Raw genomic sequence first — 16,278 nt, 5'->3', positions numbered from 1 at the left:
AACATTCTTTCTCAGGGAGTCAAGGACATCTTGCCCTGCACCTGGAGGGTTGGAACTGGGAGGCATCTCCAGTTGGGATGGTGCTTTGATTGGGCCATGTAGTGGACATGTGGGTGCAGGGGGGAGGGACTTGGACTTTCTTTTGGGTGAGGAAAACATCTGGGTTTTCCCAGATGTGCCAATATGACATCTCTGATAAAATGGAACTTTGAGGAAACTCAAGCCTTGGAGTCTTCTTTCATTGGGGTTGTTACTTGGAACCCTGACATTACCTGTATCCACATGGTTTTCCTTTAAAGCAGATCTCCCTAACCTTCCCTAATCTGGAAATATGGGCTTCAACTCTCAAATTTCCCATAGAGGGTAAGCTGTTGCTGAGAATTCTGGGAGTGAAATCTAGATCATTGAATGGTGTTCAGTATGCTTTTAAGAATACCACACTTTTTCTTGTTAGTTTGTTGCATGACCTCATTACTAGTGTGATGGGATAAAGCCGTAGATCTCTTAAGCAAGAACATGTGGGTTTGGCTTAGTGTGTTGTGTAAAGCCTGTCAATTATGGGTTTCTTTAGGAAAGTATGATTACAACACATGGTTTAGCTATGAATCTTATTGCCATTCCATGTGATGATGGCTGCAAATGTAGACAATTTGAAAAGAAAACTAGGTACATTTTCAGAAGAAAAATATGTCATGGAATGATTTACTATCCCTTGAATCTTGTCAGAATTAGTTTGGTGTAGTGGTTAAGGCAGAACCTGGGAGATCATAGGTTCTAGAGCTGCCTTAGGCACAATGCCAGCTGGGTGATCTCGGGACAGCTCTCTCAGCCCTACGAAGGAGGCAATGGCAAAGTTCTGAAAATCTTGTGAAGAAAACTTCAAGGGCTTATCCATCCAATTACCAAGTGTCAAAACTGACTCAAAGGCAAACCGCCTCCCCAAATCACAAACGGCCTGATTTTAAGTACCAGTTGCTGGGGAGCAATAATGAAAGATGACTATCACTCTCTAAGTTCTGCTTGTGAATTTACTAAAGGCAGCAGGTTGGAATTTCTATAAACACAATGCAGGACCTTCTTAAACCGTTCATGATTTAATATAATGTGTGAGAAGGGCCTCCCACTGTGCATCTGCAATTTTTAAGTCACCATTGAGCAGCTCACATGCTAAACCCCCAGGAGATGAAGCTCCAAGACTGCAGATTTCAAACATCAACCTTGTAATTAAAAAGTTGCAAATGTCCCTGTGAACAAATCAATGGCTAAGGGAATATTCTTTGAGAACTTCAGCCATTAATTTGTTCTGTATAAATGAGAACGATGGAAGGAATCCCATCTTTAAAGGTTTAATACTTTTTAAGTACAACTGACCTTTTAAGTTGTAACTACCTCAACAGAATATTATTTTTCACATTTACTGGACACTACAGAGAATATTTAAAGAAGAATTGGCTGCCAACTTCATTATGTTGGAAATTTAAAAAGGGTGAAAGACATTTATATAATTTGGCTTAATAACTAAATTTACAGATCAATACAGACATCAATATATTTTCAAGATATGTAAACATTTTTGGATTATATACCAAATATTTGGAATTAACGAACAGCTGTTTGATTTCTGTTTATGGATTAAATCTTTATGTGATAGGCTGATTAATATTATTCTGAATGGTTAAGGTTTAATGGTGTGTTTAAAAATAAGCTAAATGATTTCCTATGTGACTTCCTTTTTCTCTTTTGTCTTAATGCTTTTTCTTTTTTCCTCTGCCCTTTAAAAAATAATTAAAGAAATAAAAGAAGCTGACTAAAAGACTTCTTTGATCCTGCAGCACAAGTATTTTAACAATTTAGTGGCAGAATTCCAATTCAGAAACTGAACGCTGTTCAGCGAGTTTGCCAAATAGCTTCTTGTAATGTCTGGGAGAATTACAGAAAGCTCCCTGAATTTCATATTCCTCCATTAAAGTACACCTCAAACTGTTTCATGATAAATATTAGACAACAAAATAAAACTAAGGAAATTGGAATCAAAACCAGATAGTTAATTACAGCCTTTTTTTTTTCAAATTACAAACTGGAAGTAATCAGACAGGACAAAATGTATTAATTTGGGGTAGATTTATTTGATTTTTTAAAGATACTACATAGTCAAACAGAATTGGTCTTTTTTTTTTAACAGCATAGAACTAATTCCTACTAATTTTTCCCCCTACATAGACTTATTTTATATACAAAAACAGTTTTTTGACCACTGTCTTCCCCAATGTTTACATGATCAAAACTGAGAATTATGTGGTGCCCTAAGTATTGGGAGGCAGAAGAATTCTTCACCACTACAGCAATAAAAAGGAAAAATTAGTCCCATTCATCAACTCTTGAACAGGTGCCTTTTTTTTTCTTTCTTTTTGTAACCATTTATAGCAGTAGTCAAATTTTCATGACAATGAAGAAAAACATGAGATGAAATACATTAAATAAGTTAAATAAGCATACACATCTGGATATAAGGGTTTTTAACTTGGCGGCATGAACAAACAGCAATGGTAGCTTGGTCCCCTTTTAGAAGAACAAGGCATTGTTCCTTATTCTGTATAATCTGACACGCAGTCAACTGCCCAGCGTTTCCAACCTCGCAGTGGTGGGATTGCATCGGCTTCTTCTAAGCCTTTCATTTCTTGGTAAATTCACCAAACAAGACTTACCAATGCTGTGTGTCCAAACATGTCTTTCTACAGACAGGACATTAGGAATCAGAAGTGGTAAGATTCCTCCCCAGGTGGCTGTCTCCAGATCCTTGGCTATTTCAGCACCGTTGCACCACTGCCTCCCTATATGCCACACTAATAAAAAATCAGCTATTGAATCAGCTGACAGGCACAAAAAGGACGAGTTATGGTTTCACTTTCTATCTGGGCTGTTGAGAAGGAAGCAGCAAAAGCTAAGTTTATGTTAGTGAAGGGCATGCATTTAAAACAAGCCTTGTTATCTCTGGAGGATCACCCATTGTTTTTGGGTTCAGGATGGAGACTTGATTTGAAACAGCTTCAAAATAGAGATAATGAAAACAAAATGCCAAATTACACAAAGGGACGGAAGGCTATGAGCGCACCTAATGTTGTGTATGGTTAAGGCCCATGAAAATTTGCTATGGCTGCAAACACTGAAGAGGCAAGGATCTCTGGAGGATGGGACAAACAGGATGCAGAGAGAGAGAGAGAGAGAGGGAGGGAGATATTAGAAGGCAGAAGTATATGGTCCCCATTAACACTCACACCTGGATCAGAAAACAGATGGTCAAAAGGAATTTATCTGATCAGATTAACTGCAAGAGAGGAAGGGAGGGGTTCTAACTGCAATAGCCCCATATAATGCTCCCTCTTACTGCAAAGCCAGTCTGAATAAGTGCCACAGCCACACCCCCAATTCAGCTTGGAGCACTTTAGTGCAACATTTTGCCTGAAGACCACGAGTATTGGGCACCCTACATTTTCAAACCCACAGTAAGCCATTTTATTTCCTTCACTACTACTCCAAAAGAACTGCAAGTGTGCAACTGTGCCTCTCTATTTCCATTTCTCCTGATTCCCACTCCTAGACATAGTTAAAACATCCCAGAAGCTTTGGGTGATGCCCAAGCCATAACAGACTGGCAAGGACCAAGTGCAGCAGTGTTGTCAATTCAGAAGTCCTGATTCCCTTTCCTGGCCCAGGAATCTGTCCTGAGTCCTCCTCCCTTCCTTTTCTTTGTTCTATTCCTCCCACAACTGCACAGGATGACATGGGAGCTGGAGAAAGACGGCCATGCTTATATAGTTCATAATGGAATCAACACCCGATTAATGAGATACACTGCTGTGATTTGGAGACCAGACACACCCATTGGGTAGAACCGTTAGGTTTATGGAGGAGGCAGGGTGGGTTAGGTATATTTTTACAGAAAACTATCCACCTTGGCAACTTAAGCCAACTTCTAAAGAACAAAACAGATCAGCTCCTCCAAAGGACGGACGCTTATTTCTCCAAAGGGGAGAACTCTAGGAATAGATTTCAAAGTCCAAGAAAGTTTTTTTTTTTAAACAATGCACTTTCATAGTGTTAAATACATGATTCCTTCCACTCTTATCACAATCAACATAATTCCTTCTCTCTTCTGCTTACTCTGTATACAGTTTAAACGTTCTAGTAGATTATGTTATGCTAATGTTATATTTGTGCAGGGGTAAAAATTTTAAAAGGCAAGACATGTGAGATGTCATACACTTTTTTTTTTAAAACATTTGTTACGAATAAATTTAATCCAATGATATGGCAAATCCATCAATTTGATTTACAATTCTCTTGCATGCTGCCTCTACAAGGCGATTTTCCCTATAATTACGCCAACAATAAAGAACAAAACCACCAGCGCGAGTAATCTTGTGCTGAGACCCTCCTCCTTCACAGCGGTGGCAGAAGCATAGCTTGGATGGTTTGACTGGGGTGCCTTCCTCATCCTCAGTCCGTCTTCTTCCTGTTGCAAAGTTAATTTGAAGGTTTTTTAAAATAATAATAATAATAATAATAATAATAATAATAATAATAATAATAATAATGCTTTGAAGTTCATTCCAATTTAGATTAAGATACCAATCAATGCCTGCACCACACATCCTATAAAAACTGTCCCACCATCAAATCTTTTGTGCTTCAGTCTTTTAACACATTTTAAAAAAACCTTACAACAGAGGTCTTCAAACTTGGCAGCTTTAAGACTTGTGGACTTCAACTCCTAGAATAGCATAGCTGGCTGGAGAATTCTGGGAGCTGAAGTCCACAAGTCTTAAAGCTGCCAAGTTTGAAAACCGCTGTCTTACAAGAAGAGTAAGAAAGAAACTCACAGTTTGGGGTGTCTGAAATGCGGTCTCACTCATTTTGATCCCTGGATCTGTCCCATGAAGCACTACCCTCCCCTGGCTGGCCAACTGCCTCACTCATCCCAAAGGAGACTGAATCCCTGATGCACAAACCAGACTGAGAACAAGGGTTCCTTTTCCAAACAGAAAAAAAATGTGACTTATTTGGAAAAACAACAACAAGAAGGAAATCTCATGACTGGAATCATTAGGAAAGGAACTGAAATTGTCAATGTAACCACCTTATGCAGATATATGACTAGTATTAATTGGGAGTGCTGTATACGGTTCCAGTTGCTTTATTGTAAGAATAATATTATGTAAGTAGAAAAAATGCATAGAAGGGCTGGCCAAAAGTCACCAGCAGTTTTTCATTCAGTTATTGTTTCCTGAGAAGTCTCGGGTAGTATAATCTCTGCTGGGCCCTTTTGATCAGTTCATTAACCAGAAAGATGGATGGGCAAGGTGTGGCTCAGCATCATGTGAACAAAACCAATGTAGCTTCTTAATTTTTGAGTTAATATGAAGGTTGTGGTTTATAGGCTCAAGGTTGACACAGCCTTCCATCCTTCTGAGGTCGGTAAATTGAGGACACAAATTGTTGGAGGCAATATGCTGACTCTGTAAACCACTTAGAAAGGGCTTGAAAGCACTGTGAAGCAGTATATAAGTCTTATTGCTATTGCTTACATAAAAAAGGGGGTTGTTTTGGAGTTCTGTACAATTCAGGACACTATGGATTGTTCTACGAACTGATTAAAAACAGTGAATTAATTGTGAAGAATCAATAATGCCATGTATAGTCCAGCTGTGATTACATTATGATTTGAAAAAAATCCCTCACGTTGTGTGTTCCTAAATCTCTTGACTACGTAGGCAACAGATAAATAAGTTTACCTTAAATTGTTTATTTTCCTCTCGTAACCTCTGAACTTCTAACTGCAGTCTCTTACATTCTTCCATTACTTTCTTCAATTCACTGTCATCTGAAGAAGAACTTAATGATTTTGACATTACAGAAGATTCTGTCTTTGATGCAACTGGGGATATAATTTTATTTATTTCTATATCATTCTGTTGAGAGAATAGGAAAAAAGAGTAGGAAGAGTTATTTAATGGCAATTAATAATTATTCTATCTAATGTAATTTTAGCATGTAGAGGGCACCCACAACAAAATAAACAATAGGCTGTACAAAATCAGTGCTAAATAACAACATTTAGTATTGCAGTTCCAACTAAAGTTCTAAAAGGTCTTAGCAAAGCCCAAGATAGAAAGCAAGAAAGGCAAATGGACCTCTTGAAACAGCCAATGCCACAATTTTGGCATTCCTAATTAGAAAGCTGCTCTTTGCATCCTGGAAACTCTATCTAAATGCCAGTGGTCTGGTGTGAAGTTTCCCCCAATAAATACATGCACACAGAGTTCTGCAAGAAAAGATGTTTTCTTATGTGCCTTTGGCCTAGCCCTAGCCCATTTAGGATCCTGCCATATCATTCAGGAAAAGTACCCAGGAACATAATGAAGCTATAAATTATGTGTCCTGGTAGGGATGTTCTGGTAAACAATACCAGAAAAGACTCAAAAATCTTCCCAACCAGAGTGGATAAAAATCGATGATTTAATATTTTTTTTTTAAATGGATTTTTTTAAAATTTAAATCGTATTTTTTATTTTTGTCAAATTTATTTTAATAAAATGCTTTTGGAGTAAAAATCTATCTAAAGAGTTTTCTATTTAAGATGCATTAATAATTAGTTTATTCAGCATGAAATGGAGCTTAGTTATGTAGCATGAGGCTGTATATTCTGCAATATTGGGACTGTCAATGAGTCAACAGCAGGTCAGAGGAGGAGCTGCTGCTCGACAGAGATGACAGTTGCTCTTTAAAACTTGTGATTTAAATCGAGTTGATTTAAATCAAGCCTCTTTACTAGTGATTTAAATCATGATTTAAATTGACTTGATTTAAATCAAATCCACCCTGCTTCTAACCATACTTAGAAGTTACTATGAATTTTAAGAATCAGATTTTAAAAACAGTGAATGAATATAAATGTTGTTTCAGATGTAGCTATGGATAACTTAGGACCCATTGATCATTGTATGCATTTGTTCAGACCTAGACATCCATTAAAAGTAAATAATTGCACATGCTTTGGTTGAATACAAAAATAAAACAAAAATAATTGCACATGCTATGGTGCTGTTGTTAGTCACGAAGTCGTGTCCAACCCATCGTGACCCCATGGACAACATTCCTCCAGGCCTTCCTGTCCTCTACCATCCTCTGGAATCCATTTAAGCTCATGCCGCCTGCTTCAGGCAGCCACCTCGTTCTCTGTCATCCCCTTCTTCTTTTGCCCTCAAAATGTTCCCAGCATTAGGCTTTTCTCCAGTGACTCCTTCCTTCTCATTCAGTGGCCAAAGTATTTTGAGTTTCATCTTCAGGATCTGGCCTTCTAAAGAACAGTCAGAGATGATCTCCTCTAGGACTGACCGATTTGATCGCCTTGCAGTCCAAGGGACTCACAGGAGTCTTCTCCAGCACCATAGTTCAAAGGCTTCAATTCTTTGGCGCTCAGCCTTCCTTATGATCCAACTTTCACAGCTATACATTGCAACTGGGAAAAACCATAGCCTTGACTATATGCACTTTTTTTGACAGGGTATGGTAGCATCCGCCAAACTAAATACTGGGATTATAATCCTTATCCTAGGAGCAAAATTCTAGATACCATTCTCTAGCAATGTTTTAAAGGACTGGCAGTTCTGAAAATATTTGCCTTAAAATGTTTGGTAAATTAAAATACTTTTTGCCATTTCTCATTGCTGCCTCAAATTCATGGTTGGGCTTAAGTTATTAGCCTGTAAAAACAAGACATTCCTTTCATCTTAGAGGTATGGAGAATTGTTTTTGAATGGGCCGTCCACTCTCAAAGTGCTGGGGACCACTACTCTCTACCTGATGGACCTCTAGGAGTGCTGTTTTTTGGAATAGCAATAGCACTAGCACCTAGACATATATACCGCTTCACAGTGCTTTATAGCCCTGAGTCAGCCTATTGCCCCCAACAATCTGGGTCCTCATTTTACTGACCTCGGAAGGATGGAAGGCAAAGTCAACCTTCAGCTGGTCAGACTCGAACTGTCGACAACTAGCAGTCAGCAGAAGTAGCTTGCAGTACTGCACTCTAACCACTATGCCACCAAATTCTAATGTTAACAGAAGCCAATATAAATCACTGCTCTGGTGTTTCCCAAGGGCAGGATAAGCACCAAAGGAAGGGCCACTCTTCAGACCAATTCAAACAGCTCTGAGCTGATGCTCTCTAGCCACCCATCCACCTCTCCATAAAATCTCTAGTGTGACCTACAGTACTATTCCTCCTCACAGAAACTAAGTTACATTTTGACATATTGAAACTAATGATGGAAAATAAAATGTTGCTGTTACTTGCTGTAAGCCATTAAGCTTATAAAAGTTTAAATTTATGCAAGTCATTGTTTCGTGGTTCAATGTTTAAGAGAGATCAGTAAAAAGAAAGCAATCAATGTTTCTCTCTTTTTTCCTACGCCAGTCTTCTCAACTGTCATCCTTCAAATGTGCTGGAATTGTAGTTCCAAGCCTTTTGAGCAATCTTGGGAACTTTCAGGCCTGCTGGCTAGGAGTTTCTGGAGACATATTCCTAAATCAAATTAGGAAAAGGCTACACATATCATAGCTTCCATTTCTGCAGGATTTTGTACTTTTATATTCAAGATAAAGGAAGCCTGAACATTAATTCAACATGGTTTTCCAGATATGCACTATTCTAAAAGTATAAGGCAGAGATTACAATATATATGTCCCTACCTTACAGTTTTGAAAGCTGTGTGTGCATATACGCTATGATTTAATCCAAATGGAGAGATTGGAATGTGATACATTAACCTTTTTAAAAGTACTGCTGAAAATTAAGGATCTGTTCCCAATCTATATATTAAAAAAGTTTCCACATCCTTCTTTAATCCAAAAGCATTTAAAAACAGTAGGTGGCAAGCGCCAGAATAAAGGGATATGGTCTTTTTTTAATGTGATCTTCTCCAACCTTCTATATTTCAGTTGAAGTTCTAATTCCCAGTTAGTCTGCTCAAAGGTAGTTATACTCCAACGTATCTGAAGGGTTGCAGGCTGAATTTCTTACAGTCAAACTCCTGAAACTTTATTTTGAAAAGATGCCTTGCTTCTTTTTATTCTTACTATTAGAAAAATCTTTATTGCCGCTAGAATTAATGCTGTATATTTTAGGAATCAAAATCCAATGAAGGAAAACAAATAAATTGTAATTGTTTTGTTTTCCATTGTTGAGCAATTATGAACATTTGAGACCATGAAAATTGCAGCTAAATTCTAAATCAAGAACTTTTACTTGCATTATCATCTCTTTCTCACCTTTTTTTAAAAAAAAAATCACATAAAAATTAAAGGAACTCACGGGTTTATCGTTTTCTGCTGGAAGCTCAAACACACATTTAAGTTTAGAATCCATGAGCTCTTCTGGTTTTGCTTCTTTCCACTACAGCACAAAGAGAGGTAACAAAGTTATTAAATAAAACAACGTTTGGATTTGTATTAAACTATTTATACTGTGGACACTATTGTTGAGACTAAAACCTACTGAGTAGCTCTTTGACTGCATTGAGTAAATAAATAAATAAATAAATCTGGAATATGGATCCCTCCCCCCATAGCTACAGATTTTATGTTTTTGTTTAGAAGTGAGCTTCACCAATGTCCCTCAGGATTTTCCAAATGGAATGCAATATTTTATTTCAGAGACAGCTTGAATATTTGTCATGGTATATGTTTAATATCTTATTTTCTTTCAACCTCAGAAAGGATACCTATTTGCCTGACTCTCTGAGAGAGAAAAAAGGGCCAAATTATACACAGGTAGTCCTCATTTAACAACCACTCATTCATGACTGTCTGAACTTATGATGCTGCTGAATGAGTGGTACTTGTGACCCATAACTTCTACTTACTTTGGTCACAGGGTTCTGCAGGAGCCATTTGCATCTTTCTTGGCTGGGATCTTACTAATGTCAGTGGGGAAGCTGGCAGAGGATCAAAATTACAACCCTGTAACATCCTCATTTAATGACCAATGGTGACTTGCTTAACAGCAGAAAATGTAAATGGCTGGAATTTCTATTGCTAAGCAGCACAGTCATGGGATGTCACATTTTAGAACTGTGACACTTACCAACAGAAATTCCAGGCAAAATTATTATGCCTATATTCATAATCTTCATCATCTCCTTTTAACAACCCCATAATCCCTTGCGGGGTGGAGTCTGGGCAACTGAACAGAGCTGAGTGTTTACTGGCCGGATACCCTTCCTGTCACCAATGTGGAGTTATATTCAGCAGATATATTCTCAACATGCCATGAGAGAGAAATATGTCCTCTACCTAGGATCGAACGCACAGCCTCATGATTGTGAGGCGAGAGCCCCATGTCTAGGCCACTGCACCATTCTACTGCCTATATTGGAATAAACAGGCATAAAGTCAGATAGCCTCTGACAGTGTATAAGAGGTCAGCCAACAAACATTCTGTCTGGGGCGGCAGATAGAAAACCATTCTGGCTCCCAACTTTTTTTAACGCTGTATAGATGGGAAGGGAGCATGTAAGCAATATCAGGGAACCCAACCATTTCATCAGCATTTAATTTGGAAGGAGACTGAAGATAGTTTGACAGCTGAATGGCTATTGAAACTTGGCTGTCTAATTCAACTGGATCATTTACCTGCCTGTAAACATGGGAAGCACATGTTGCTTAACCCTTTGAGCAGTGGCACCTATCTATGCATGTTTCCATGTAAGCTCTTTACATGGGAAAGCCCTGAAGAAGCAGAGGGATTTTTTTTTTTTCTGAAGAAGAAATGCAACTAAAAAATAATAATAATTGGCTACGGAGCTCATCAAAATTTGCAGATCTCTGAATCAAAATGGGAAGAGTCAAACAAGAGTATTCCAGAATGTTAATGCAGGTGAGTCAGTCCTATCACCAGATGGATAAAGGCAAATTACAACAATCGGTTCTCTTTAATACTGCTTTATTCCCTATATGGTGAAGCATGCTTAAAAAGCAGAAATACAGTAGAACGGTGATTAACAACCTGTTCCACCAATTACACTTAGTTACGAGTTAATGCTCTGATAACAATTCAGAAAGTAGAAACAGCATGCTTGGTTAATTTAGACTTAAATATCACATATACAATTAGAACATAGTTCAAATTCTCCACTCTGAAGAGTATATTACATCAGTGGCAACCATGCTATGAAATCAATTGACCTCCTCTCCCACATATTACTGATTTCCAAACCTATAAAATCTTTTCTGTAGGTATTGATTTATCATAAAAAGTTCATTGAGGAGACATAATTGCACCATTCCCGTAACAAACCACACATGTGTTTTAGTGTGGAGGTACCATCCTATTATGCAAACATAGCATGAGGCCAAAGTCAGATCTCTATCTCCCTCTAGTTCACTTGCTTAATATGCTTCAGAAAATGGCCAATCACGTTAATATATGTAAGGGTTGGAGATGTGATGGTTAATTGTAACTGGGCTCTGATTGTGTAATGCTGGAAGAAAGAAGACTTGCTTATTATTGAAGAACGGATAAGAAAGAAGTTGCATCGATTACTTTTAAATAATAATTGGTTTAAATAGTTATATTTAGATATGAACAAGGGGAGTTAAAGTTTTTTTCCCCTTTTTTTTTTAATATATGTTTGTTAGAAGCTATATCCTGTATTTGGTCTGGGAAGTCCGGGGGGGGGGGAGAGGGTTGGGGAAGGAGGGGGGAGGAGGGAAGGGAAAATATGTGTAAGGAATCTGGAGAGGTTCTTGGAGTTTACGTAACTGTTTTTTTTTTCTAAAGAGGTTGTTAATTTACAAATGTGATTGTACAATCCACATATGGAAAGATGGCAAACGGTTTATGTTTTTCTTGTAAAAATGTTTTTTTTGTCTTGTAAAACTCTTTAATAAAAAAAAAAAAGAGAAGAAAATGGCCAATCACAAACTATATTTTAAGAGAAAAGATGTTCATGAACATTGAAAAGCTTCTAATACTCACTACTGCTTCCATGTCTGAAGTATCAGGTGGTGCAAACATCGACTGGACCATGAACTTATGTTTACTTTTCTCATTAGGGTCATAATCAAAAGGCTGTAGCATCACTGAAAGAGAAATCATTGCTGTGTCAGGACACCTACACGGTTGTCATATAGTTATGGTTGCCTGCCCAGCATACTTATTGTCTTTCCTGGAAAGCTGAGAAAAATCTGGCCTTATGTACCAAAGTGATTTCCCAAATGGATCGCTAAATCAATGCTTCGTTATTCTCCCAGCTCCTGTTAGCTTTGCTAGCATTGTAAGCCAGCCAGGGAATGACTGCACTGTAACATGGTATACCTACTACTTGCCCACTAAAATAGATGATTCAGCAGAGGTGGCACCACTGAGTCATGCAAAGCAATGATGCAGCACAGAACTGGATGTAATGCAATCTGATCTAAGGACACTGCATGCCATACCAAACTCGTAGGCATTTCCCAAAAGTACATCCAAAAAGCATCTCAAATTGCTATGGACTTGATCTATTGTCTTATACACGATACAGTGGTAGATCCTTCAACACAAATACATCTAGTAAATGAACAGCATGCAACTTCAGAAGATGTTATACCACATATGTCTAATAGTTTTCTAATTTAATATTATTGGTTACATTTTCTCAGAAGATCTCAAGATAATCATTTCTTTGCCCAATCTTTCTGCAAACCATCCTGTGAGGTAGGCTGGGCTGAAGAAGGAAAAAGAAGCTGGCTGAGAGGCTGGCAAGATAGCCTGAGAGAAGTTAAGTGGTCCAAATTCATCTTATGTGTTTCTATAACTGATGGTGCACATAAGCCTGTGGCTCCCTGGTTTCCTAATTTTAACTAGTTTTAATAGTAAAGAACATGTGTGACTAAGGACTGATCTGCTAAGTCCTTGATGTTTTCTGAACCTGGCTGTTTTTCTCCAGACATTTCATTACCAAGGTAAGTAACATCATCAAGGTACTGATAGTGAAATATCAGCAGGGAAACAACGAAGCTCAGAGAATATCAAGAATACAATACCCGGATTATTAAGTATTGTTTTAGAGAGCTAATTTAGAGAACAATTAGTGGATAAACTTTCTTGAAAAATTCTACTCCAAAATATTTCATTCTTATTGATCAGCTTTGCTGTGGCTGAGGAATTCTGGAAGTTGAAGTCCACAAGTCTTAAAGTTGCCAAGGTTATAGATCATATAGAACAAGAGTTTCTACACATCGTAGACATGAGAAGAACTCCTTAGGTAAGGAGCTATATAAAACACAGACAGCTTTAGGTTTGCTTGTTCATTTATGCTAATCCAATTGTGCAGTATTTTGAGCAGCCAACATTCTCCAATTCAGTAACACAATTGAAACATAAAACAAGACAATTATTATCAAAGCACCTAGAAACAATCTCCAATAACAAACATACAAGGACACATTCCTGAAGCAGGAGAAAATAAACTTGAATCAAAGATGACCAATACATCAAGTGACCATGAAAAGGTTTCCCTCCTGATCAGGAATGGTTGCAACTGTGTAGATATAATTGTGCAAATGCCCCCCCCACATCTCCCCCCCAAAATCTGCTCTTCAAGCAAGAGCTATGAGCTGCACTGGCTCCCGGTGGTCTTCCGGGTGCACTTCAAGGTTTTGGTTACCACCTTTAGAGCGCTCCATGGCTTAGGACCTGGTTATCTATGGGACCGCCTACTACCACCAATAGCCTCCCACCGACCAGTACGCTCTCATAGAGAGGGGCTCCTCTGGGTGCCATCGGCCAAACAATGTCGACTGGCGGCCCCTAGGGGGAGGGCCTTCTCTGTGGGGGCACCTACTATCTGGAACGAGCTCCCCCCGAGATACGGAGGATCCCGGATCTGCGCACCTTCCGCCGCGCTCTTAAGACCTTTTTATTCACCAGGCGGGCCTGGCCTAATCTTTTCCCTCTTTTTAATTATGCAAATTTTAATCTGTTTTTAAATGATTGGGGTGTTTTAATCTGTCTGGACCAAATTGTTTAATTTGATTTTACTTTGTTTTTAACTTTTGTATCTATGTATTTTTACTGTTTGGCTGTTCACCGCCCTGAGTCCTTCGGGAGTAGGGTGGTATATAAATCCTTCGGGAGTAGGGTGGTATATAAATCAAATAAAGTAAGTAAGTAAGTAAGTCCAGGAGGACCTAAAATTATGAACTAGTTCAGCATAGGGGAGTCTGCTACTATCTACAATGCAGCTTGGCTTCTGAACCTGCAGCTGCTCTGCCTTATTGAACTGAAATTTTGTTCTTCATGCCTTAATAGTATGCATGTAGCAACATCCAGTATTTGGATGACATAAGAAAGCTTTGAAAGAAATCTAAAGGGAAGATACTGTTTATCATCTATAAATCCCTATTTGACACAGGATCATATTTTCAGGGCTACCTCTTCCCATGAGAGCACGTTCCAGAAGCTCTAATAGGGCAAAGACAGGGGTGGGCTGCTGGGGGTTCAGAGGGGTTCGGGAGAGCCTCTAGATAAGATTCTGTGCAGTTTGGAGAACCTCCAAATCCTGGCTGGGCCCGCCCCTCCCAGGAGTCTCCACGTGGCCCGTTTTGGATGCAGTTAAGTGCAGGTTGCGCGCAGAGGCTTGGGGAGGGTGAAAAACGGACCTACCAGAAGTTCAGGAAACGGGCCGATTTCTGGCCTCCAGAGCCTCGGGAAGCCATTTTCGTCCTCCCGAAGGCCGTTTTCACCCTCCCAGAGGCTTGAGGAAAGCCTCGGGAGGCCTGGAAGGGCAAAAAGCCCCCCCTGCTGTGGTGCAGGAGGCCAACTAGGCCAGGCCGACCATAGCCACGCCCACCCAGCAACCGGGCAGAGAACCCCTTGCTCAAATTTTGGAAGCCCACCCCTGGGCACAGAGACTCTGGGATTCTTTCCTGAAGCAATGCCATCTGATGGGACTTAAAGACGCATGTCTTTTCTGTTGTGGCACTTGCTCTTAAGATGTGCCCCTACATTTTTGGACATTTAGAAAGGTATGAAAAAAACTGGTGGTTTTTGGGGGTATTGGGTCACTGGATGGCTGGAATTTTTATTAGAAAGAGGACATCCCAATCATGTACTGTTGTTGTAATTTCTTTTCAATATTTCTCTTTCTATATGTCTGACAGCTTGGCTTTTACTCTTTTTAAAATCTAACCTTAAAATATTTAAATAGAATTCCAACTGTCCATAAATTGATTTTTTAAAAATACCTGCATCATCCTGTACTGTAATCTCGGATTTTAAAATAACTACAACTGAGAAAGCCATGCACTGAATTGGTAAAAGAAAAACACTTCAAAAGTCTGAAAATTTATCAACAGAACCAGTTTTTACTAGCTTATAATTTTGTTACATCAAAGGAACATGCAGTAATGCTGCTGCTATAAACAGCAAAGAGAATTCATCATAAAAGTTGTAAACAGCATCTGCTTGTTCTCCTTATTGAAAGTACAAATACTGACTCTGTTGTCACAAACAACGGACAATTTTCGCAAACATGAAAAATCAGCTGATTTTTCAGCTATGAGGCAGTTATAATGTTTAAAAACACAATGTGTCCATTCTTACTTGATTACAGATATAAACATCGAAGTAACTTTTCTCTCTATCGAGGTTCTGTGAAAAGTTGCTAATGGTTCCATAATTGAGCCCAAAATTTCCACTGCTAAGCAAGACAGTTGTTAAGTGAGTTTCACCCATTTTATGTCCCTTCTTGCCTTCTTGTTAAGTGAAACAGTGCAGTTAAGTTAATACATGGATGTTAAGTGAATCAGGCTTCCCCGCTGACTTTACTTGTGAGAAGGTGGAAAAAGGTGACCCTGGGACACTGCAATTTGTCATAAATACATACTGGTTGCTGAGCACCCAAATTTCAATCATGTGACCATGGGGATGCTACAACAGTTGTAAGTGTGAAAAACTCTGATTTTTATCAGTGCTGTTGTAACTCTGAATGATCACTAAAGGAATGGTTGTAAGTCGAGGACTACCTGTAATTTAAAAAAAAAAGAAAACTAGATTTTTTTAAAAAACTTTGTACACTGTGCAATGCTAGTACTCGTAGTGTTGGGGATTTTTACTTACCCCCACAATTGGGAGCAAAATTTCTATTTCTAACAAAGGCAGTTGTTAAAGTGAGTTCCACCTGATTTTATGACCTTTTTGCCATGGTTATTAAACGAATCACTGCACTTGTTAAA

The 16,278-nt window shown here is 38.7% G+C and overlaps 1 protein-coding gene across 1 annotated transcript in view; it reads right to left on the bottom strand.

Moving 5' to 3' along the window:
* Positions 1-2,121: 2,121 nt before the first annotated feature.
* The window catches only part of VAPB (VAMP associated protein B and C), a 55,903-nt gene continuing 41,746 nt past the window's right edge, over positions 2,122-16,278 (bottom strand). The window contains exons 3-6 of the mRNA XM_070941767.1: positions 12,038-12,141; positions 9,374-9,454; positions 5,793-5,969; positions 2,122-4,513 (exon numbers count right to left, since the gene is read on the bottom strand). Of these exons, the coding sequence (XP_070797868.1) occupies positions 4,355-4,513; positions 5,793-5,969; positions 9,374-9,454; positions 12,038-12,141 (521 nt within the window). The 3' untranslated portion in view covers positions 2,122-4,354. The remainder of the gene's footprint in view (positions 4,514-5,792; positions 5,970-9,373; positions 9,455-12,037; positions 12,142-16,278) is intronic.

This window comes from Pituophis catenifer, unplaced genomic scaffold, assembly GCF_029215685.1.
Source record: "Pituophis catenifer annectens isolate HBS135680 unplaced genomic scaffold, rPitCat1.0.hap2 SCAF_3, whole genome shotgun sequence".
Lineage (NCBI taxonomy): Eukaryota > Metazoa > Chordata > Lepidosauria > Squamata > Colubridae > Pituophis > Pituophis catenifer.
Note: the sequence above shows the minus strand (reverse complement) of the source record. Positions and strands in the feature narration are given on the sequence as shown.